General features: G+C 44.8%; 1 protein-coding gene across 2 annotated transcripts in view; it reads left to right on the forward strand.

The window, feature by feature from the left end:
* Positions 1–19413, forward strand: part of MRAP2 (melanocortin 2 receptor accessory protein 2) — a 1067096-nt gene extending 1047683 nt beyond the window's left edge. For both annotated transcript variants that reach the window (XM_078648154.1, XM_078648155.1), the window contains exon 4: positions 12652–19413. In XM_078648154.1, the coding sequence (XP_078504280.1) occupies positions 12652–13045 (394 nt within the window). In that variant the 3' untranslated portion in view covers positions 13046–19413. The remainder of the gene's footprint in view (positions 1–12651) is intronic.
* The last annotated feature ends 7311 nt before the right edge of the window (positions 19414–26724 follow it).

Below are 26724 nucleotides of genomic sequence, written 5' to 3' on the forward strand. Positions count from 1 at the left end.
TTACACTTATCAAATATAATAAGGTATATCCAATGTTATCCTATAGATGAGTTATGGCCTTGCAGTAGTAAAAAACAAATGTAAGAGTATCTCACTACCAGGGCATGTAAAATTTACAAGCACAAGTCCTACTTTTTAAATAGTAGCCTTGGACTGTAAGCAGCTCCCTGGGCTGTCCAGGGCCTACCTTAGGGTGACCTATATGTATTAAAAAAGAAAGGTTTGGGCCTGGCAAATGGTTTACTTTGCCAGGTCGAAATAGATTTTTAAAACTGCACGCGCACAGGCTTCAATGGTCTGCCTGAGTCACATTGCAAGGGCTACTTAAGTGGGTGGCACAATCAGTGCTGCAGGCCCACTAGTAGTATTTAATTTACAGGCCCTAGGTACATGTAATCCTACTTTATCAGGGACTTATCAGTAAATTAAATATGCCAATTGAGGATGATCCAGTGTTACCATGTTTTAAGGATGGAAAACATGCACTTCAACACTGGTTATCAGTGGAAAATGCACAGAATCCTAAAGCCAGCAAAAATGGAGGAGGATAGCAATTTTGGGGAAGATCACCCCAAGGCTAACAGCTCTGACATATTGCATATGGTTTCACAATCCGTTTTCTTTCAAAATAATTACTGTTATATGCTAGAAATTGGGTTTCTGGTTGGCAGAGGTATGCACCCTGTCCAAGCAGCAACCACAATCCTAGTCAGGGTAAGTAGGATACACACCCTAAATTAACCTTTGCTCGCCCTCTGATAGCTTGGCACAGAGCAGGCAGGCTTACCTTAAGAGGCAATGTGTAAAGTTTTTGTGCAACACTTAAATTACAGTAACACAGTGAAAACCCTACGCAAAAACGATCAAAACCAGGTTAGAAAGCGGGGGCGTAGCACTGGAGGCAGTCATACCACTTGACACTGTCCTCCCAGAGGTCTCTCCCCTGGAGGACAGATTGCTGATGGAACACATGCACAGAAAGCCACATCATTGACATATCGGAAAATCATCAATAATCACCCTGACCCCACACAATCCCTCCGGGAGAAAGGGCAGAAAGAGGTGGGAGACTTGGATGAGGCAGACTGGCAACAGGCTCTATCGACCCCAAGGGAGATGGCAATCCCTTCAAAACTATGTCCAATCCAACTGAAAGTGCTACACCGAATCTACTACACTAGGACTACATTATACAAAATGGGAAATGCGGACAGTCAGCTCTGCCTTCGCCAGTGTGGAGCAATAGGCACATTTTATCATACATTGTGGGAATGCCCTGCAATAGTGACATACTGGGAGGCAGTCATAGCCACAATAACGGAGGTAAGCGGGCCCCTTTTACCACCGGAGCCTAGGCAATGTTTACTAAACATATGAGAAGCCACAGATCTCAATCTCTCAACTCAAACCTGGGCGACACTGGGTATAACCATAACTTAGAGAAATAATGTCAAATAATAGGGTGCACGTAACACTCCCACGGTAAGAGAGTGGAGTAACAGCATGGATATATCAATGGTGGCCAGAAGAGCGGTGTACCTGCATAGAGGGTGCCCCAAGAAATAGGAATGGATGTGGGAAAAATGGAACGCCTTCAGAGATAATATATGTGAAGTTCCGGTTGTTGATTCATTATTGGAAGACAGTGACTGACCCATAAATGTAGATTGTGTCCAATGTAACGAACTCTCGTACCTATACAGTATAGCTCGTCATGTAATGGAAGCTCTAATTGCATGTTGTGACAAATATTGGTCTCAATGTTGAATGAAAATGATAATGCTCTGTACCAAAATAAAAAGAGTTAAAAAAAAACAGGTTAGAAAAGTAGAGCTTAATTTAATGAACAAAACAAAACCAAGATGACAAAAATTCAGTACGTGGAACCAGACTTATGAGCTTTAAAGAATATCTGCAAATGTAATGCTTAGAAACATAAAGCGCCAGCTGGGGCTATCTGGCCACACTGGACTAGGTCAAATCTGAAAAGTGAGGCCTACCGCAAATATGTCTCAGGCTCTGCAATGGCAGGCCTGAGACATATTTCTAAAGGGCTACTGAAGTGGGTGGCACAATCCGCACAGCAGGCCCAATAATAGCATTCAAATTGGATGATCTGTGCACATGTAGTGCACTTTACTAGGGACTTTAAATGCCACATGTAGATAAGCCAATATTACTTTGTTTTAGGTAAAGAGCACCTGCACTTTAACACTGGTCAGCAGTTTTAAAGTGCCCAGAATCCAAAAGTGAGCAAAAATGAAGTCAGCAAAACAGGAGGTCAGAAAGCAAAAATGACAGGGGAAACATTGCCAAGAACGCCAAGTCAAACAGTATAAATGGTGGATTTTCTTCTTTTTTTTTCATCACTGCAGTTTCTGGAAATGGCGCGCGCTGTCATATACTCTTTAAAAATACTTCAATAAACACCTTTCCTAACAAGGGGAACATACATTTGTGAATGTTAAGTAACACTATTGGCTTTCAAAAGGCTGGATGGCGAAAGTTCCAGCTTAGAGACATTCTAAGCTAATGGTTCATCATGAGCAAAGGAAGGACCTTCTCCAATATAACAACAGGGCATTTGCAAACACCAAATAAACAATTTTGCACTGCAAAGCAAACCCTTAACGAAACAGATCTACCTGGGACTGACTTTCTTTGAACCACAGGCAGCTGCAAAAAACATGATACTTTTGCTTTGAACAAGGGCAAGGCAAGTGTGACTCAATCGCCCACTCCTCACATCATTGTGGGAAAATAGAACAGTTTTCTTTCAATCTGCAGAGGAGACAGCAAATTCTGTGAATGTAGACATGAGCGATTGAGCAGTATTGTGCCTGGCCCTTATTCCTACGGAGACCTTGAAAAAAACCTTTACATCGAAAAGCTTGCAAACTGTTCTCCTTTGTGATACTTCCACGTTGCCTATGCTCATAGAATAATACTTTGCATTTTTTACAAATTTTGACAAGGGCTAAAGCAGTTATTCTAAAGGACTAATGCGCATCACGTAGGCGAAATGAAATCTGGCGATAGTCGGCGATATGGCACATTAGCGCGTGAAAACAAACGTTGTTTTCATGCGCTAATGTGTACATTGATAATATGGGGGGGTGGATTCAGCTTTATGATCCACACCCCCATGTTATCAATGCCCTAACACCTGGTCATAGCAGGCGTTGGGAGACCTGCGATAAATGAGTTTATCGCAGGTCTGCCTCTCCCAACGCCTGCCTTGGTAATAGGGTGTTCCCACCTCCAACCACATTTTACATGTGGTTGGACGTGGGAACGCCCACTTTGCATGTCATTAGCGATGTTTGTCGCCGACATGCAAAGTGGGCTTGAGCCAGGCGTTAAAATGCCCCCTTGTGGATAGGGCTCTAGAAGTATCGCCGCTTTCTCGGCACAATTCGCCAAAAAAGTGGCGATACTTCCCCATGCTAATATGCCCCAATGATCTCTGGAATCACCTTTCTCTTAGCATTAACAGAACGCCTCCGGATATACAACATTGCTGTTAGAAATCTACCTGCTGCTATTAGGAGCAGAATGCATATATGCACTACAGCTAAGCTCCTGCAGAAGTTGTTCTAAATGTGAAATTGTTTGTGACAAATTAATTGTACAAATAAGTGATTTCAATGATGCATATCCTGTAAAACAGTTTGACTATTTTGTTTAGAAGTGTGAATAATAATGTAGTATAGTTATGCCACATTATGTTTCAAGACACCGTTTATTTAAAATGGATGCAGTTTCTGATGTTCTGCTCATATTCCTCTTTCTCATTCCCCCTCCCAGTCAGTGGCACAGAATGAATTTGGTCTCCCCACAGTTTCTGCAGAGTGCAGAATGCTAGGAAGCAAACATATTAGCAAGCATGTATTGTAATTAAAACTACTTAGTACCTGATGTATTGTTTTGAAGGATTTCTGCTTGAAGTTCTGATGCAGGCATGCTGTAGAACATAATCCTATGAGCTATTGTTTGAGAAATGTTTCATATTATGTTGAACATCTCCAAAGTGCAGTTGCTAAGGAAGCAAGTGGAATATGGCTCTTACTTTTAGAAATGAGTTAGTGTTAAGATGCTTTAATTAAGTCAAAGTTGTTTTTCATTTGCCAATGCAATCTAACCATGAACATAACATGCTGAATCTGCAGCTGTTGAGTTGTGGCTAATTGTTATGCATAAATTGTGCATAAAAACCCAAGGTTTTGAAGGATTTGGGACAACTTCTCATTTTATTCAAGAGACTCTGTCCAATTATCTTGAGACCTTTTTTTTCCTAACTCAGAGCCTCATTTATGAAAACTGTCACATCGCTGTGGCAAAACAGCAATGCAACAGTTTTTACTGTGACCTACTTGCGACACTATGGATGCACTGTATTTAATACATGGCGCTCCTTGTTGCAAAGAAAGACAGATACGTCAGGAATTCTGACGTATCTCTCGGCGCAAAAGTCACGCATTGCTAGAATTGTGTCGCAAGCATGACGCAACTCCAGAAATGCACGGGGTAGGCCTCTACCTATGGCACTGCATCACCTTTACACCTGTCATGAGGCAGGCGTAAGGTTTTGACGCATTGGCATCCTAGAAGTGCCACAGTGAAATCTATTGGATTTCTTGTGGTGGAACGTCCATCCTGCATGCATTATACCTGACGCATGTATAATGTGGTGCAGGGCTTTACAAAGTGACACATCTGCCTAGATGCGTCATTTTGTAAATATGGCACAACGTGCCACATTGTTTACGCTGCCACTGAATCACGCAAAAGTGTCACAAGGCCTTAATGAATAAGGCCCTTGGATGCTGTCAGTACTTTTAATAAGATTAGAATCTGAAGAAATGTAATTGCTGAAATAGAGATTTAAGTATGATTTTATGGTTCTGTATTCTGTATCTGAGTCTTCATGGCAAGCAATGTATTTATTTTGTATTGTTTACTTGACATTTCTGTATTAACCACATCCATGCTCAGGACGGCTCCTAGCCGTCATGAGTCACAGTAGACCTATGTTCATGATGGCTGGGAGCTGTCCGAACGTTGCCAATCCGCCCACACGTGGTTAATTCTCCGCCTGTGCGGGAGAATTAATCAGTGGGCGGAGTTTGGAAGGCTCCCGGCCGTCTTGGGCACACGCCTACTGTGATTCATGATGTCCGGGAGCCATCCTGGGTACCTGAGTGCCACGCCCAGCCCGCCATCCCCCCCCTCGCACCGCGGCAGAATTTTCCACACGGCGAAGTTGTTAAATCTTTAAAACTTATTTCTGATATAGAGATCAATGTTTGAGTGGCCTCAGTTTCTACTATAAATCCAACTGTGCTTAACTATTAAGCTCTTGATAGGGAGAGTATTCTCTTGCCACTAGATCAATGAGAGATCTCAGAGCTGAACTGCCCAAGGTAAAAATTGGGGGTGCACAAGATAGTGGGAGTCACAAAATTATTGGGGTTTGGCTCCCACAAAATCCTGGTTAGTAGAACCCACCAGAAGCTAAACAACTTTGTAAAAGTACTTCTGAGTACTACATTTATACAGATTAACACCAGGCAGGCATGTTATGAAATCCAGTCATGATTTTGTATGTTACGTAAAAGCAAAGACTTTGCTAACCCCAATGTTGAGGTTGCCTCAGTCTCATAAGTCATTGTGGGAGAATAAAATCTCCACTGCTGCATCACGGTTGTATGACACAACCATGCATTAATTTTCCACGTGTTCCTTAACAACACGGGCGGAACAACGAATGCGCCTAAACCACACATTCTATTTACAACACAAGTCGTTACAACTATTCCAACTCCAGTCACTGTAACAATAGGGAAAGTGTTGGACTTTAACGTCCAAAGGCGCTTGACCTAATGCATGTCATTGTAATGACTTGCATTGTAAATGTAATGCGTGGTTCAGATGCATTTATTATTCCGCCCGCGTTGCAAAGGCAACGCGTTGCTTGGCGGTCATGGTATTTGCCGTTTCCCCTACATCACCCAATTCATGCAGTTGACTAATAATAGATTTGAGGTGCATTGTTCGGTTTATTCAGTTTGCAGCCGGCTCAGAGTTGATCAACGTCCATATAATAGTATTTACTCACTGGAAAAAATCACAAGTTAACTCCATGAACTAGATAAACTGTCCAAACATGGCTGAAGTAAGGTGGTCACATGTCATTTCAATCTCTATCTTAAAGGCTATGGTGTAAGAATGTTCAGAGCTCAGTTCAAAAGTGATATTTTTACTGTTTAATACAGCTTAGTATACATTATAAATGTATACACTAGTCTCCTCTGTGCCTGCCTTCATTACAGATTTTGTTTAGTTTAATAATGAAGCATGTTTCCACCACTAAGGTCACTGAGAATGCTCTTCTTCCACCATCCTCTGCTGCCACCTCTCATGTGTCGCCATTTCATCCTCCACTCATGCTGAAAGGATGTCACATGTAAAATTGTAGCTTCCCGTTCCCTGCCAAAGTAGTGGGGCGTGAAAAGGGGGAGGGAGCTGAGTGGGTCGGGGGAGGCGGGAAACAAATTAATGATAATTTAAATAAATTACTTACCTGATCACCGCCAAATCGTGCTCTTCTGGGCACAGGCTCCCAGAATATACTGTGGGTAATGCTTAAAGTAGTGTTAGGATTGGCCTGAGAGCTAGGACTTTGCGCTCTCAGGTAGACTTTGCGCTCCCAGGCAGACAGCAACGCAGCTGGGGCCGGAGAGAGCTTCCCTGCTCATGAGGGTTTGGCCAGCCTGAAACAGCCGTCCAAACTCTCATGCGCAGAGAAGGGACAAGGAAGTGCACTACCACTCCCCTACCATAGTGTCATATCACTGGACCCGCCCCCAAGACTTGGCAGAGTCCTGGGGACGGGTCCAGGGGGATTAAAATAAAACAATAATAAAACAGTTTTAAAGCCCGTTTTATTATTGTTTAATTTGCAGGTGGTAGCGGGCGGGTGCCGCTGCTCCGCCCTAATTGAGGAGTCGCCACTGATGAAAAACGTAGGGGCATATTTATAAGGGGATGGCAAAGCGTGGTGTTAAGCACAAATTGCTAATGCCACACTCCGCCATTCTGAAAACGAAGGGATGCTCCGTATTTACAACGATATAGCGCTTCACTGTGTTTTCTCCAGCGCTGGCGCTAAACTCAGCTGCCTAGCGCCAATGCAGGGATGTCTGTGTTGTGGGGTGTCCCTTCCTGCACATAAACAATTAGTAATGGCGATTTGTAACTTCTATGTGTGCTGCTTTATGCCGTACACACAGAAGTTGCAACTTGTCATTTTTCAATGATTTTTATGTGCTGGAAGGCACACCTTCCTGCGCATGAAAAATTACTATTGGGGATTTGCTGTTCTACGTGTGCTCCACAATGCAGCACACATTGAAACAGCAAAAACAAGGAGAAATTTATAATTTCTCCTTGTTTCCCCATGTTAATACCAGGTTTTCCCTGGTCCTATTTTTGGAGCTGCCTCCTAATAATGCCACCCTTGTAAATAGGGGGTAGTGTTAAAAAGCAATGGGTGCTGCGTCAGAACGACCACCACAGCACCCATTGCCCACCCCTTTCACGCTAGAAACGTGATGCTCCTGTGGCGTCAAGGCCTTGTTAATGTGCCCCGCAATGTCACTGATCAGTGAAGACGAATAGTTATTGGTAAATGTATCTGCTTAGTGATATCAGAAAAAATAGTATTTAGAATATAGCCTTGTTTTTCAGTAAGATAGGACCTTTATTTTCAGAGGCAAACGAGGGCCATATTATCAAGAACGGCGATAATATTATCGTCGCTTTAGCAGCAGGAAACTGCTGCTCAAGCGGCGATAAGGGGCTTGATAATATGCCCTTGTGAATTCCCATAGAAGCCCAGGTTCACACCAGAATCCGGGCTTCTATGGGAATTCACGAGGGCATAATATCAAGCCTCTTATTGCGCTTTAGCAGAAGTTTCCTGCAGCTAAAGCGTTCTTGATAATATGGCCTGTGGAGAGATATTTGGTAGACGATAATTAATTGGCCCCTTAAAAAGAAAAGCCTGTAAATCATTCAGCTGCTGTTCTTTGGGCGCAGGCTCCATTCTATGTAGGTTGCTATAAATTGTCACCGGTAGGCGGACTCAGAGCACTTTCACTTCAAGATGAACCGACAAGTCAGCGGTGTTTTTAATTAGAGGCTAAATGTGGTAAAAATGCCACACTGAACACAAAGCGCATCACAAAGTTGAGGTAAAACAACACAGGGTCCTGCCTCTGATGACACGATAATAAATGACTGCAGCTGACCTATGGCGGAGCGCCTTCATATCTGAGAGACATTATTAAAGAGAGCGGTCAGTTTGTTAGTGAATATCTTGCCTTTTGGACAGTGGCGTAGCAAGGTCAGGTGGTACCCGGTGCGGAAAATTTCTTGTCACCTCTGGCTTGACAAAGTGGCAAAAATATGTTTAAAACACATATTTTTGCCATTTTGTATACCCCCCCCCTCAGTGATGACGCCCGAGGCGGCCCGCACCCACCGCCCCTCCCCTCCTACGCCACTGCTTTTGGAGGATGCCAACTTTCATACCGCTAACCCCCTTCAGCCTTACTGATACACCCTTCGCCTTATAGCTGTAACAGGTACTCCTGTGTTGGCACATGCCACTTCCTTCAGAGGCTACAGAGCTCTTATTCCCCTCCCTCGCCATCCTTGTGGTTAGTTTCACGTGTCACCGGGGGCACCTGGAACATTGCACGGCATGTCTTCTCGCTGATAGCAGAGAAGAGAGACAGTAAATCCGTGTGAGTGCCTCTGTGTTAAAAAACAGCCACTGTAATTAATTGTAATTCCCTATTAAGCCTCTGGGTGCCCCTTGCCTTTGATAGTAAACCCCAACAAACATTGACAAAGCCAGGAGGCATACCTTTAATGCCTTAACACAGGGAAACAACATTTCTGCATGCCTTTCTTTTTGCATGACTCTGTTTGCAAGTATTGAAACTTAAAAGCCTGAACTATTGACCTTGCCAATGCTTGCTCATTTGTTGCAATCCCACAGCGTGGTGTATCTGTTTTTAGGGCTCGCCTGCTGATGCGCTTCAGCGCATAGCTGGCGAAGCTCTATAGGGGCTTATCCAGTGTTTATCCACTGGCGATTCCACTGGCGATTCCTTCAAGTGCATGTGCTTTTTAGGTCATTGCGCTTGCGCAAGCCCTAAAAAGCGCGTGCACAATGCCACCAGCCGCCTGCCTGCCTGCCTCGCATTACCACATCAAAGGCAGCCCTCCGAGCGCATTTCTCACCCCCTAATTATTCACGGCCGGCCGGCAGGCACATCAAAGGCTGCTGCTGCCGTGGCTCGCATTTCTCCTCCCTCCTCCCCTATCACTGCCCAGGCCGGCCGTACTTTCTCTTTACAAGGGCGCCCATTCCTGAATCACTTGAAATCTCTCCACATTATTTGCATTTTGTTAATTAAAAAAATTAACTTCAACACAGCGTTGCACATTTTTCTCGACTTCGGAAGGATGAGTCCCAATCTCATTTGTACAAAGTGTTGTAATGGGATTATTGGAGAGTTAGAGAAACGTGCTCACAAGTTACATTTTAATGCAAATCATCTGAGTAAATAAACAATAGCATGGTGCCGTTTGCGTCCTTGACTTGATCTGGTTTTTATTTTTATTTTGCTATTATTCTCACAAAGGCTAAGAAGGTCTGCCTACTTTAGTATTAAGTGCTATACGTCGCATAAGCAACAGCTAACCATTCACTCACCCACGCAACGCCACTCACCCATGCAACGCCACTCACCCACGCAACGCCACTCACCCACGCAACGCCACTCACCCACGCAACGCCACTCACCCACGCAACACCACTCACACACGCAACGCCACTCACACACGCAACGCCACTCACACACGCAACGCCACTCACACACGCAACGCCACACACGCAACGCCACACACACACGCAACGCCACACACACATGCAACGCCACACACACATGCAACGCCACTCACACATGCAACGCCACTCACACATGCAACGCCACTCACACATGCAACGCCACTCAACCACGCAACGCCACTCACACACGCAACGCCACTCAACCACGCAACGCCACTCACCCACGCAACGCCACTCAGCCACGCAACGCCACTCAGCCACGCAACGCCACTCAGCCACGCAACGCCACTCAGCCACGCAACGCCACTCACACACGCAACGCCACTCACACACGCAACGCCACTCACACACGCAACGCCACTCACACACGCAACGCCACACACACACGCAACGCCACACACACACGCAACGCCACTCACACACGCAACGCCACACACACGCAACGCCACACACACATGCAACGCCACTCACACATGCAACGCCACTCACACATGCAACGCCACTCACACATGCAACGCCACTCACACATGCAACGCCACTCACACACGCAACGCCACTCAACCACGCAACGCCACTCACCCACGCAACGCCACTCACCCACGCAACGCCACTCACCCACGCAACGCCACTCACCCACGCAACGCCACTCACCCACGCAACGCCACTCACCCACGCAACGCCACTCACCCACGCAACGCCACTCACCCACGCAACGCCACTCAGCCACGCAACGCCACTCAGCCACGCAACGCCACTCACCCACGCAACGCCACACACACACGCAACGCCACACACACACGCAACGCCACACACACACGCAACGCCACACACACATGCAACGCCACTCACACATGCAACGCCACTCACACACGCAACGCCACTCACACACGCAACAAGTTACATTTTTATGCAAATCATCTGAGTAAATAAACAATAGCATGGTGCCGTTTGCGTCCTTGACTTGATCTGGTTTTTATTTTTATTTTGCTATTATTCTCACAAAGGCTAAGAAGGTCTGCCTACTTTAGTATTAAGTGCTATACGTCGCATAAGCAACAGCTAACCATTCACTCACCCACGCAACGCCACTCACCCATGCAACGCCACTCACCCACGCAACGCCACTCACCCACGCAACGCCACTCACCCACGCAACGCCACTCACCCACGCAACACCACTCACACACGCAACGCCACTCACACACGCAACGCCACTCACACACGCAACGCCACTCACACACGCAACGCCACACACGCAACGCCACACACACACGCAACGCCACACACACATGCAACGCCACACACACATGCAACGCCACTCACACATGCAACGCCACTCACACATGCAACGCCACTCACACATGCAACGCCACTCAACCACGCAACGCCACTCACACACGCAACGCCACTCAACCACGCAACGCCACTCACCCACGCAACGCCACTCAGCCACGCAACGCCACTCAGCCACGCAACGCCACTCAGCCACGCAACGCCACTCACACACGCAACGCCACTCACACACGCAACGCCACTCACACACGCAACGCCACTCACACACGCAACGCCACACACACACGCAACGCCACACACACACGCAACGCCACTCACACACGCAACGCCACACACACACGCAACGCCACACACACATGCAACGCCACTCACACATGCAACGCCACTCACACATGCAACGCCACTCACACATGCAACGCCACTCACACATGCAACGCCACTCACACACGCAACGCCACTCAACCACGCAACGCCACTCACCCACGCAACGCCACTCACCCACGCAACGCCACTCACCCACGCAACGCCACTCACCCACGCAACGCCACTCACCCACGCAACGCCACTCACCCACGCAACGCCACTCACCCACGCAACGCCACTCAGCCACGCAACGCCACTCACCCACGCAACGCCACACACACACGCAACGCCACACACACACGCAACGCCACACACACACGCAACGCCACACACACATGCAACGCCACTCACACATGCAACGCCACTCACACACACAACGCCACTCACACACGCAACGCCACTCACACACGCAACGCCACTCACACACGCAACGCCACTCACACACGCAACGCCACTCACCCACGCAACGCCACTCACCCACGCAACGCCACTCACCCACGCAACGCCACTCACCCACGCAACGCCACTCACCCACGCAACGCCACTCACCCACGCAACGCCACTCACCCACGCAACGCCACACACACACGCAACGCCACACACACACGCAACGCCACACACCCACGCAACGCCACTCACCCACGCAACGCCACTCACCCACGCAACGCCACTCACCCACGCAACGCCACTCACCCACGCAACGCCACTCACCCACGCAACGCCACTCAGCCACGCAACGCCGCTCAGCCACGCAACGCCGCTCATCCACGCAACGCCGCTCACCCACGCAACGCCACTCACCCACGCAACGCCACTCACCCACGCAACGCCACTCATCCACGCAACGCCACTCATCCACGCAACGCCACTCATCCATATGCAAAACGAAAAATGTCAAACTCTTCTATTGCGAGACCTATTGCATTTTCAATGCTTGTTTAATGGTGGTGCAAGTCAGCTGCCTACAAAAGTCTTCATGTAGCCATATTTCAGCATTGTGTTATGGTTTTTGCCACTCTTTCGGAACAATAAGATGCTAATTGTAAACGAATGTTCTTATTCTTCTTTTCTAGAACCGTCGAACCCGCTGAAAAGCTCTTTCGTATGAACAGCTTTGTTTCTGACTTTGGAAGATCCCTGGAACCGGATAAGATATTTTCCCATCAAGTGACTGAGGAATCGCGGTCTCTTTTCCATTGCTACATAAATGAGGTTGAGCAGCTGGACAAAGGAAAGTCAAGCAACAGGGCCCAGGTGATGGAAAGCAGCTTGCAAAGACAGGAAGCAGCTAGGAACAGTAAACAGGAAGAGGAGCTGCACTGTCTTGTGAAATTTAACATCCCAAATTCAGTGAATACAGACCAGACCTCTACATTGGTCGACGACGACCTCCTGATTCGCAACTCGCCTATTTATTTTGAAAACAAATCCATCCACCAAAACGCACATCATCACTTGCTTGACTGAGAAATCGACATTTTCTACTCTTCTGCCTTCTTATCAAAGTCTGATGTCTTTAAACTCCTTTTGACAAATCAAGATACTTTACCAAGACAGTGTGCCTCTTTCCTGAAGTCATCTGGTAAAGAACACATACTTTTTGAATCGTACTGTATGAGTACATTTCACTATGAAACATCCCTTCATAGGCAGTTTCATCTGACAGCGTATAGAGTTCACAATTGTTTTCCCTCCTTCTGCTCAGTTATTAAAGGGCTCAATCACCATTCATAATATGATCTGCTGAATCTAACAGAGGTTTAGTGTTCCCTGTTCTACACTGTGTACGCCATTTTGAAACATGAAAGTGGGCATTGCACTTTCAAGGAATGCATTTTGGCTTTTGGCTAAGACCAGCTTTAGGCATGTAAAGTTGTGCATGCTCCACCGGTATGATTTAATTATTTTCCTGAAAAGAACCATCACCTACCCCTCATTTAACCCTTTCGCTTGCGTTTCTTGAATCACTAGAGGATGCTGACATCTTGGAGCTGATGGCTCGGCTCTTTCAACAACCCTGCTCTTTTGTTGATAATTCGGGACAAGGTGTCCTCAGACCTCCCTGCGCCAATTATATACATTTGACAATATATCTGGTAAATGATGGGCTTTTTTCAGCAAGATGTTCATGGGGATCTGGGATGTAATAAGTATATGATATCAGGGAATGGTGTTTCTTTGCGCCCTCATAGATCTCCATGTGAGAGCATCTCATACAGCAACAAGAAGATGGCACATGCATAATCCTTGTGTACACTCAACAATCTATTAAAATTTACTTTCTTGTGGAGGACAAACACCTAATCATACAATAAACACACATTATGTCAACTAAGTACAGTAGGTATTCCAGGTTATCTATCAGTTTAAAAGGTCAACATGAATCAGGGCACAATAGGAACTAAATAGCTTTCTGAAGCAGAGCAGAGAGATTCTTAGTGGTTTATTGTTTTTGCTGTGGGTTAGCCTGTTTCTCCAGAAAAGTCACGATAGTCATATTAAACAAATGGAACCACTTTGCCAATTGTTGCAGGCCAACAAAATCAGCAGACAAAATATTTTATAGCTCAGCTTTTGTGAAAACTGTAAAGACAAGACAAGGCCTCCTTTTTATACTTACTGGCTGAAAACATGCAGGTATACAATAAATGTGGATCGAGTCAGGATAGGGCGAGCTGCTGAGATAAGAAACCGCTGGTGATCACATATGTTTGCAGACAGATCCTCAATAACTAATATGTAAAGAAATGTTCCTTTGAGAGGTCTGGGCTATTACAGCAGGAAATGGAGTACCACTTAGGGCATTACATGTATATAATCTACCAAAGTTTCAGTTAGAAGAGTACATAAATTCACGGATACAGGAGTTACCGACTCTTGAACTTCCAAATTCCACAAGTTGTTAAAAATATAGGGTCATATTTGCAACAGGCAGCGATAATTATCGCTGCCCTTGTATACCGCATTTTTTTCTATCGCTGGAATATTTCACCAGGCTAGCGTTGTATTAACAACGCTTAGCGCCATGGCGATGGATATTCCAGCGATATCGCCCTTTTCCATGGAATATCGCTGGTTTCCAGCGATGTTCCATTTGAAACGGTGATATGCTTAATGATACGACCCTGTGGTCGTATCACATGAATCCACCTCCCATGTTAGGTATGCCTTGTCAGGAATTTACAGACGTTAAATTCCTGAGTTAAGGCATACTTATCGTGATTAAAATAATCGCTTCCCTGCGTTGTAAATATCGCGAAGCTGCCTTCGCGATATTTACCCATGTTGTTTCCACGGACACATCTACTTTGCATCTCATTAGCGATGCGAAGTTAGGTATGCTGGAAACAGGAGCAAAATCAGCAAAACGCGCTAGCGTGGCCTTGCTGATATCGCGATAAACTTAACGACGCTTTTTGCCTGTAAATGGATGCTAAAGCGGCGATAAGTTTATCGCCTACCCTTGATAATATGCCCCATATATGTCAACACTAACAGCGTGTCTGTTCTTGTGATAAATCAGCTGTTATCCATAACAAGGCAGAGGGTGAGTTAACCTCCTCGATACAATAATGGTACACCTCATCAGAAATAGACTTGCAAATCGAACTTCAGGTTTCTTAAATGTTCTTAATAGGGAGAGCTTAAGTGACTTCCATCACATTGTATTGTAAGCTTCTCAATAGCTTGAGCTATATACAATACATTTAGATTCACAATATATTCGCTTTGTATGCCCTTATTTTAGCATCTTCTAAAGAAATGGTTTTGGGGAGAAACTGTCTCTTCATTAGGAAAGGATGCTAAGCAGCAATGGGACATTGTACATACGGTAAGAGGAGATAGTGAAGAGTTCAATAAGCTGAAAAAGTTGTGACAAAATGGATCTGATAATAGCTTAACGCCATCTGAAGTGAAAATGTGCATGTTGTCAATAAAGTGACATAAATATGACAATTTTAAATTGTTATTCTTTTTTACCACTACAAAATGCTTGCACTGCTTTGAAGAACTGGGGTTTAACCCAGCGGCATCAGGGACATGCCTAAGATCTTCGAGTTCACCTGTCTTGGTATTCAAAGACATGGAATACTTCTGGATGGCATCAGAGACCAAGTTTATTAGCTGCAGCTAGTAACAGTGATCCTAGAAATACATCACGGTGTAAATTCTCAGGAGACTGCTCATTTTACTAAGGCGAGACGTCTCCTTTTATACCCAATATTCACATTATAAATGTACACCCACTGCACAAAATTCTAGCCAATAAGATACACTTTCAAACAAAGTATCACATAGCAAAAACTCAATTTACAGTATCCCAACCCAAAAGTTAATTATTAGGAATGTCCCAAATTCAGTCTCCACAAGCCGGACAAACCTATAATTGAAAGCATAACCCATGTAATGAAGAAACATAAAAAAAGAAACAGTAACAGATACTGAACAAGATAAGCATGTGCAAGGAAACTAAAAAATTAACAATGTCCGGAACATTGATTGGCAATCTCAGATAAAAATCGATCAGGGAAATTGGCTTTGCGAGGTCAGTTTCAGGTGAAGGGGTCAGTTTCTTACAGTTCATTTCAGAGTCAAAGAGAAACCTAGTTAATGTATACATGAACTAAGAAGGCCAGGCCACTTCGTTCGCCAGGTTACCTTTACAGGCCTTGTGAGGGCAACACAAAATGGTGGCACAGAACAAAATGGAGTCAGACTCGAGAATTACAGAACCTCAGCTTGCAGTGACATCACATACTCCTCAAGCTCAACATAAAATAGGAACACTTGACATATCAATGGCAATGGAAGAAAGGGCATTGGTCAAGTAAATCACTCATCACAGTGCTCACGAATCTAAAATGGTACCATTCACCCTTTGATGGAAATGTAGCTGCTTTATAAAAACACAGAACCATTCTGTCAGGAAGATCAGCCCATATCCGAAGCACCACTGTATGCATGTGCCAACAGGAGAAAATGATAACTAATGTTTGCAGCCGTTTCTTTAACAGTGTCCTATTTTCAGTTCCGAAAAATATAAGAAAAATGTAATTTGGCAAAAACATCATTGTCTAGGTCAAATAGGGCTGCCTGCCTCACACGAGCTGTGAAGGCACTCCACTGACCCTGGTACTGTTCTGAAGCGCAGAGAAATCCCAGACCTGTGAAAATTATGGCTACTTGACATCGCTCACTTCTATGTAACTGTTCTCAATACAGCCATATATGAGGCTGCATAACCACACTGTCCCAAGCTATGAATGTCAGGAAGGGACAGTAGACTTCACAGCTTCCATTGCTAGTGACACAGGACTCAAGCATTTCACAAAGCACTGGCACAGCGCTAGGCCTTAGTGTGCATTTGTATGATAATTGTACTATTGAGAATAGATGCCCATCTATCTATCGAGCAACACGTGCAGTGACTCCAGGGACCAGTGGTGGGAGAGGGCTACTGCGCAACAATTCTAGCTATTTTTTTACTAGCAAACCAAGGGAAATTGCGCTATTTTCCTTGTTTGTATTAGGGCCAATGGCGTACTTAGGGCCTCATTTATGAGGCTATGCGTCACTTTTACGCCGCTGGTGCGTCACTTTTTGTGAAGCACCAGTGGCGTTAAAAATGCGCCTTGTCGCGACATATTTACAAAGTGACGCATCTAGGTAAATGCGTCACTTTGTAAACCTCTGCGCCACATTATACCTGCGCCAGGTATAATGTATGCAAGGGGGGCGTATTGACGCAAGAAAGGGTCGTAGAAGTGACGCAGTGAAATCTATGTGATTTCACTGCACCAATTTTTGGAAACAACTGAGTCAATTTCTTACGCCTGCCTACAGCAGGCGTAAGACTGACGCAGGCCCTTTCACATGGGGCTTGCCCCATGTGAAAGGATACATTGCTGGAGTTGCATCACTTTTGTGATAGACTCCAGAAATGCGCCACTTTTGCGCCATACAGATACGTCAGAAATACTGACGTATCTGTAACTCCTTGCGCAATGATGCGTCATACTGTAAATATGACGCATCATTGGTGGTGCAAGGAGGGCGCAGTGAAAAGTGACGCATCGCTGTTTTCACGCAGCGATGCGTCACTTTTCATAAATGAGGCCCTTAGTATGCAACTGTTTGTGCAGATGGCACCAGATATTGTGGACTCTCGTATTCACAATTGATCCTACAACCTAGTGCGCCTGAATTCATTGACGAAATTCAAAGTGTTATCTGTGCTGTGGAGAGAGTCATTAGGACATCATCACCAAAACGAGACTTTACACTGATTTATCACAGATTCAAAGAAAAATGGTATGTAGAACCAAAAAGTCAAAGGATTATGTCTATGCAGTACATTGGCAACTACGAAAATCAAGCTGGAAAGAGCATGGGCAACGAGTATAGCGTACCTATAGTTGGGCATTTCTTGGGCTTAGTTATGGTTGTTAATTTTTTTGGGGGGGTTAGAGGGTTGTAGATGCAAGAAATCTGAATACAACTGGAGAGAATTGGAGAAGGTTGCTGGATTCTCTAGTGTGGCACCTGCTGGATTAGTAATCCTTTTACACCTGCCTTGGTGTGTTTCTTTACGTTTAGATCTGAGATGGGTGTTGGTGTCTACTTGCCCTACTCTTCCAACGAGCCTTTAATGGCAATATCCAGTCTGTAGAACCTCTAAAAAATCCGTATTTTATTGGTTTTACTAAACAAATAGCAGAAAGTTGCATGGCATTGTTTTTGTTCATAAAACTGATCATCACTTAAAATTGCAGGCAGGGTGGCCAACTGACTGGATTTGCAGGTTTGTTCCGCATTTGGGTGGTCTGCCCCATTGCCCAAACTCAGTAGGTGTAGGACACCAAACATCCCACTTTTTTGGCTAGCTGCCTGACTGGACACGTTGACTCACCTGAAATTGCGTCCAGAATTCACTAGGAAACAGGTGGGGTCCTGCACCATTCAGATTCTGCAACACAGTCACGTTTGGAAATGCTAAGTGGAGACCGGCAGTTAAACAACCCCGATTGTGTGTCTGAAACCCATGCTGGGAGCATTTGTCGAGAATATGCCGCTGGTGTTCTTCTTCCATTGATTCTCCTTCAAGGTACACAAGTTGTCAGATCAGATTAATAATGCAGTAATAGCCAGTCCAGATTTTGTTGTGTTTTTTTTTAAACTAAAAAAGCATTAACAACTTTTTAGACTGATTCTAAATCAGGGGTCTCCAACCTTTTGTGTAGTCAGAGCTACTTCTGGCCAGTGAAAATCGTCGTGAGCTACTGAACCCAAATCAACTCGCGCATTTTTCCAAGAGACCCCCCACGCCCAGTTCCATTGACTTTAAGCCTAATTTCATCAGAGCCCATACTGTGGTTTGAACAAAATACCCAAGACAGGCCTGACTTAAGAGTTCCCTAGAACACCAAAAGGAATGACTTTGGATTTGTGACGCTTAAAGACATTTCAATTAATAGGTCCAAAATTAAGACCTTCCAGTAATAGTTGTCATTGAAATAATCATTGTAATGCAGCTCAATTAACAAACATACATGGAAAGCGATCTTACCTTCAATGTGGAACTGATTCGTTCTTATGCTGTAAATAATCATTTGGAAACATGTTCAAGATTCTCCTCTCCAGCTACGTTTTATTGTGTTTGTAATACAGGCCTGCAGTACACATTGCATTGTTCTTGTTCAAATAATAAAAAAAGCTTTGCAGGAGGCTGAAGATTCTTCTCTGCAGCGACTTTAATCTTGGTTTTAATAATTAAACAGATTTGCGATTTCACCAGGAACTGTGATTGAACAAGTATTGATTACGACTGCATACAAATAATTTCAGTGAGAGACATGACACTGCATGGTGTCCAGTAATGCCTTGTAATCAGGGGTGTAGCTTGAGAGGGCAACTCTTATGGAGTCATTTAAATGTTCGTCAGTCAGACGTGTGCGAAACTTAGATTTTATGAAGTTCATATCGGAAAATGCAGATTCACACAGATAGGTAGAGCCAAACAGGGAAAAAAGTTTCAATGCAGCTGTATGTATGTTCTTAAACTTTTCTGCATCTACAAGACTCCAGAAATTAATGTCAGATTGCCTTGATTTCAAATCAATATCATTTTGAAGTGAGACCATCTCCATTTCCATGGTGTCAGAGTCAATGTTCAGAAGGACACTAATTTTCTCTGAAAGGTCACTAACATCTACTTCCATGAAGGGGTTTGAAGTGAACTTCACACAGGGCTCCAGTTGCTCAAAATCACTAAACTGGTCACTGAACTCTTGATTAAGCCTCACGAGGAGGTAACTGTATTTTTGTATGTCAAGGATCTCAGCCTCAATTTTGTTTTCTGACAGGATTTGTAGAACAGAGGGAAAGTGCTGCATCTTTCTTTTCTGTACATGCTGTATGAAAAGGTTAAGTTTTGTTTTGAATGTTTTCACAGAACTAATCATGTTGGCTATTGTCTTGTTTTTGCCTTGCAACTCATAGTTCAATACATTTAATTTCTCTGTGACATCTGTCAAAAAAGCTAAATCGAGCAACCATTCAGTGTTTGACAGCTGTGTGGTATCTTCATTTCTAGACTCCATGAAAGCTTTGACTTCTGGCAATAGGGAAAGGAATCTTCGCAGTATTCTTCCCCTGCTAAGCCATCGGATCTGAGTGTGCAGTAAAAGGTCACCATACTCAGCTGAAAGTTCTTCAAGGAACAATTTGAAGGTTCGGTGCTGCTTGGCCTTTGCACGAATTGAATTAATGATTTTAACAACAGGAGTCATCACATGATCAAACCCCATTACCTTGACACATATTGCCTGTTGATGTATAATGCAATGGTAGTTTAATAACGGAGGGAAATCTGGATCTGCTTTACAATTGGGAATGAAGCCAGAATGATGCCCTATTATTGCGGGTGCACCATCAGTTGTTATCGCCACTAACTTTTCCAATGGGACATTTTGTTTCACAAAATAATTTTTCACCTCATTGTGGATGTCAGATCCTCTGGTTGTGGTTTTCAGAGGCAACAGAGTTAAACATTCTTCTTTATAAGTGAAATCTTCAAAAACCATTCTAACAAAGATAGCCAACTGTGCAATATCGCTTGAATCAACAGATTCATCACATTGCAGACAAAAAATATTTACATGTCTTTAAATCCCGCTCCAACTGCTCTATCATGTTGACCGATAATGCAGATACCCTTCTTATCATAGTGTTTGACCCCAACTGCACATCTGAAATGCCAGACATAATTTCAGGGCTATATTTAAAGTCTTTGAATAAGGAGTGGGCCATTAGAAGCATTGCTTCCTTCACAATTTATCCATCTGAAAATGTTGCTTTGTGCTTGATCAAGTGATGAGTAACTACAAAGGATGCTTCAGTTGCTGCAGTGGCTTTCTTCGTTTGGTTTGTAAAAAAAGATTGCTGTATCTGCAATGCAGATTTCAGTTCATTTACTTTTTGTGACCGCAGGCTGCTTCCCTTAGGGAACTTCCTCTCAAAATGCATGTGCTTTGTTGAAAAATGCCTCTCAACATTGCCCTTTTTCCCCACTGCAACTTTTGCTCCACAGATTAAACACACACAGTTGTCTTTGATTTGTGTAAATAAAAATTTGCTCTCCCACTCTTGATGGAAGTTGTAAGTCTTCGCCCTTTTGGAGGACCTGGCTCTTCACCCATCATTGGTTGGTGAGGCTGTAGCAAGAGTAAAAATGTTGATGAAGTCCACACCAAATCCATAAAAGGCAAGAATAGCACATGGACACATTTAATAATGCTGTAATGCAGATAATTAAACCAAGGAAAAGACTTTCAACCACACACCGAAATGTTGAAATATCCCATTCACTATTAATGGTGGACCTGGGAATGCATAAAAAAGATGCGATGCCACCCCCGGTGAGGCGTAACAAGAAAAACGGCACAAACAAGGGTCATAGACATAAGATCTCGCCGGCGCAGCAGCCTACGCAGGCCGAGACCTAAGAATTGTCAAATATAGTAAAATGCATGCAGTCATGGTACGGTAAAGCAAAACTCGGACTGTTCCTTAAGCACATTTCACTAGAGAGAAGGAGCAAGTGTAGTGTTCAGGATTGTTTCACTCACTGTGCACTGGCCGGTCTGACAAAATGTGCAGGGCTGATTTGGGTTCCCAATCCGGCGCTGAAGGTGTCACCCAAATTACTAAGGCCCCTCCAGTTATAACAAAGTGTCTCGAGCAAATAAATAAGTGCAAATTACTGTTGCGCCTGGGGGGAGTGGGTATGTGTAGTAAGGCCCCATGAATCACAGTGAAAACTTTCTTTTAAATTAACTTACGTAGCAAACAAATGCAAACTACATGCTTCAACGTCTGTTGATCAGTGTCTGCCTCAAGCTATACCATACATTAAAATTAAGCACTATGTAATTGCTAAGTCAGCTGTGATACGTCTTTAAGCATATCCCCTCCTGAGTGGTGATGCATTTCCTCTACAGTACACATACCCAGAAAATGACATTTATCACAGCAAGGCGTTTGGTGCAATATTAGAAATATAAGTTGGCATGCTATTCAACACACAAGAACTCCTTTTACTATGTTTCATGCCAACACGACAGGTTCCAAGCTTGGAGGCATCAGCTGTCTGAACACAATACTAATAAATTAATATATTGCAGTTTTAAAAACAAGTGAATTTTTGGGGGTATTGCAAGTAAACACATGGGGCAGAGGCACGAAAAACGGCACAAACAGGGGGGCAGAGGCACGAAAAACCACGCACACCGACACCTTCTATCTTGGAGAGACTTCCCGTGCCTTGCTCGAAATAGTGTGTGAGGGAAGGGAGTGTGCGTGGATAAACAATATTAGTTGATTACTATTTTTTAGCTTCATATGTGTTGGAATATTTTGATATTTTTCTGTGTTTTATTTAGTTATGGAATTCATCAATGCTGCAAACTTTTTTTCATTGAAGGAATGGGGGGGCGTGTTCTAGTGGCTAAAAATCACGATTCTGAAGCCAGACGAAGATGTCCAATCTTCCAGTATGTGATCTTGTGGCCAAGCAGTGGACCACTCTATCTACCTCTGTTCCCATTTTATGTGCAATAGAAACTTTATTTTTATTTAAGTTCTCGGGAGGAGCAAGCCGCAGCGCCTTATGATGGTAACTCGCATTTTATATACTGCAGGTCTGTCCTATTGTAAAGAATATGTAGTATTCTTGGACAATCTAAAGGAGCAATTTAATGACCTTTGAAGAATGGCACGCTGAGCTGACCCTGCCAATAATTAGTCTCGAGGCATAGTGGCCACACACAGATGTTAGTAGAGACAGGAAAAACGGCTTGTCTCTGTTTACCCGGGCGATGGCCCAGTCCTGAAAAGCAGCCATTATACAGGCATGCTAGGGTAGATAATCCCTTGGGTGGGCCCTCGCATGTCAGGGCCCCTCCATGCCACACCCACCCAAGAAAGAAAGAGAGAGATTCGTTAATCGTGCACCCTCCGGGGATGGGTCAGAGTCAAGATTTCACCATGCTTCTACAAAAAACTAGTGGACGACGTAGGGTGTACTTGGGTGCACCCAAAGGGTTATTGTCAGTAAATATTTGGAGGTGCACTTCTACCAGCTACTAGGGCACCGTCCAACCCCAAACTAACCATATGAGTACTCAAAAGAATGAGCTGGGAGTGCTAAGTTTTCTCAAGAAAGTACAATCGTTTAATCACAATTGACACATCAAAAATCAATGATCAAGCAACACTTCATTAAGGAAACAATATAATTCTTGTATTCCAAGTGAATTTCTTTATATTGCCAGCAGCCGACGCGTTTCGTCCTAAAGGTAGGACGTCATCAGGGCTGCAAATGTAAACACAAAATACATGTACGTAAGTCAAATGACAAATATTGTTGTTGTTTCTGTAAAAAGACAAAACAATTATATTACATTTTATTCATACAACCCATTCCAATCAGGTGCCAATGGGGTAACATTATTTAGACAAGAAACGTTCTTATAGTATTTTCTTATACAGCTCAGAGATTCCGCTGGAACTGTATACACATACAAAAATATCTGTTCATTTGTTTTATTACATGAAGTGGACATACTGGGATAGTGAGGGCAACCTGTTCGAAATTAAACACTGATAGAAGATTAGATATCATGTGAAAAAACATTTACTGCTGTCCTTCTCACCTTGAAGATTATTATTACAACGCTGCCAAGTCTGCAATATTTCTATGCCTTAGTGTGGAAAAGTCAGCCCATAACGCACCTGATGCCCAGGCTGCTGGCGCAGGACGCCTCTTAGTTCCCATCTTGAACAATTACCAAATAAAGAGACGGGCGCTGGAAGCAGGAAAACAAGAACAGAGTTTTATTTCTCATGAGGAGAGCCTGTCATTTCGGACACTCGCATAGTGTCTTCAGGAGGTGCTCTCTCCTTCCTACCCACACACACAGTTTCTCTGAGGCTTCGTCTTTTATACACATGTTTATGATGCACAAACATTCCTTATTACAATAAAGACGCTTTGAAGTAGGAAAAGGCATGCTTGGAATCCCAGCTTCAGGCCTATTCCCATACCAGTCACTCAGATGTCATCCTCCCCTCCTGAATGTAACAAGAGATTGTGATCTCTCAGCCGGACATTCCTACAGGACACAAGGGCAGGAGGGGATGATCAGATCAAAGGTTGGGCAGGCGATAAGATCGGGCACTTCGGCTGGTGTATCACGGTTTTGTTATGCTGGGCCGGAAAAGGGGGGGGGGTGTACATCCACGAGGCTTGGTCTTAAGACTTGGGACCGGGTCGAAAGGCCAAGTGCAGCCGGGGGGGGGGGTCGTCAGCTGAGGGGAAGGGTGTTCTTGGGAGGAAATGGGGGGGTGTGGGTCAAGCAGGAGTGTTACTTCTAGAGCAGGGTCACGCAGAGGGAGAGGGTCTTATGGCCGATGCATGAGCAGTGCGCGCGGGGAGGGGTGCCGGGGGTTTAACAAACGGGCAGAGAGGCCATGGTGCCTAAAATGGCTGTCGTGTACGTGTGTGCATGGGTCTATGCTGGCGGGATAACACAGTCAGTGTTTAGCGATATCCGTTCTGCTTACAACAAGGGGTACAGTGAATGTAAATGTAAATGTATTTCGATTTATATAGCGCACGAATCACCCAGGGGTCTCAAGGCGCTTGCTTAGGGAACCCGTCCTGGTATTCCCCTGTGAGATACCCCGGCAGGGTATCCACAAGGTGAAAGCCAGGCATCCCGCCGCGAGGGGCCGTAGTGGAGATTAAGCAAGCTATTGCCCAGAGTCGCAGAGTGTGACCCCGTGAGTCGAGTAGGCACCAGAGCGAGAATTGTCGAGTCCGTGGAATTTTGAGCCCGAGACCCGCCGAGGCGGGGAATCGAACCCTGGTCCACGGCCGATCTCAGCTTCCGGGTCTGCCGCCTCTAACCACTGAGCCACGCTTCTCCACAAATGAACGCCGCTTATGTGCATATACATTGCCATTTTCAACAATCGCCGCTTTTTTACATAAGCTAGTTCATTTCTATACAGTCGATACGATTGGCGGAATGCGGTACATATGATTTTACATGTGTTGGGTTATTCATACAAGTCTAGAGATCGGCATAATACTTAGTCGGGGTCAATCAAGAAAAAGGTTCAGACACATTATACAATCAGGTTCCGACTTTCTCTCCGGTGACATCAACATACAGTAAAAAGTGCTCTGATACCTTCGGGTCTTGTCAGTGCTATAAGAGACCTTTGGAAAACTAAATACATGAGTGACCGATGAAACGTTTTAGAAAGCAATACAAAATGGTTGAGGGAGGAATTCAGTTCGATACAAGCAATTAGTCAAGGGGGTGGGTAGAAAGTTCAGGAAGGGGGGTCTTCGTCACAATGTCTTTTTAACAGAGTCCGTCTTCTTTCGTTGGCGCTGTTGAGCACCAGCGGTGGAGCTATAGGTCCAGCTCGGATTCATCCTTACGCGTTGCAGGGTGCGATCAGTCCTCTGCTGTTAGATCACAGTCCTGTTTCCTAACTGATCTTCTTAGGGGTGCCTCATGCTGGGCACCTGCGTGTCTTTCTTCTTCCGTGGCAAAACCTTATTCTATAGTCAAAAGTTATGCGAAAAGGGTGATGTTGTTGAATAATCAAGGGAAGAGAGGGCGGAGTGGGATCAGATCTTTGAGCACACCAAGGGACCAAAGGAGCAAAGGACGACGAGCAGGCAGGCCCATCAGTCGGGCTCAAAAGGGACGGGGACTTCAGGCACGAGTGGGTCAGCAAATCGAGGGCTTCAAGGCAGCCCTTCATTCCTTCATCTGCCGAGTTTGAGAGTGGTGCCTCGTCCCGCGTCTCGTTGCTCTGCGACTCCACCTTTGGTCGCGGTCACACGTGCTTCATGATCTGTGGCCAGGCTGTGCGTCACGTCCAGCTCCTCTCCTCCGGTGATTGTATCTTTGAATGGGTACAAAACAAGTTTTTAGAAAACTGGCAGGAGAAGACATTTATACATTTCAATTCCGTCCCCACTCCTAAGTAGGTGGGGGATAGGTTCATCGGTCACAGTCAGAAGTCATCACTTATGGAGTATGTAGGAGGGCATTTCCACTGAATTCGTAAGCCTATTTGGCGTTCATTCGTGACGTACGTGGAGAGAAATCGGACTCCCATCGACAGTGTATTCTATCAAACTCGAAATCGAGTCTTTAGGTAGAGACTCGCCCTTTTTCTTTTTAACCCAAGTACTGACAATCTTACATTTCCCTTCGGGGTCGGCTAACTCTTGCAAGCAGGGGGGTTATCATCATGAGAGGGGGGCAGAGGTTAAACATGCTTTTCTTGGGGAGTGACGGTTAATCAAGGTCATCAATTACGCTTCGGGGATAGCTGATATGGAGCTGGGGTCGATCGGGAGAAGCGAGGACGCTTTGGACAGGGAGCTGGGGTCAATCGGGAGAAGCGAGGACGCTTCGGACATCCGCACTTAAGTGCAGAGGGGTGAGGCAATCTGGGCATTGGGAATTGCATTTCTAACTAACTGAAAAACAGAAGACCATTGATGTTATAGTCCCCCTATAAAAGGCCAGATTAGGGGACATCAGTCGTCTTACCTGTCC

Source organism: Lissotriton helveticus, chromosome 6 (assembly GCF_964261635.1).
Source record: "Lissotriton helveticus chromosome 6, aLisHel1.1, whole genome shotgun sequence".
In the NCBI taxonomy this organism is placed as follows: Eukaryota; Metazoa; Chordata; class Amphibia; order Caudata; family Salamandridae; genus Lissotriton; species Lissotriton helveticus.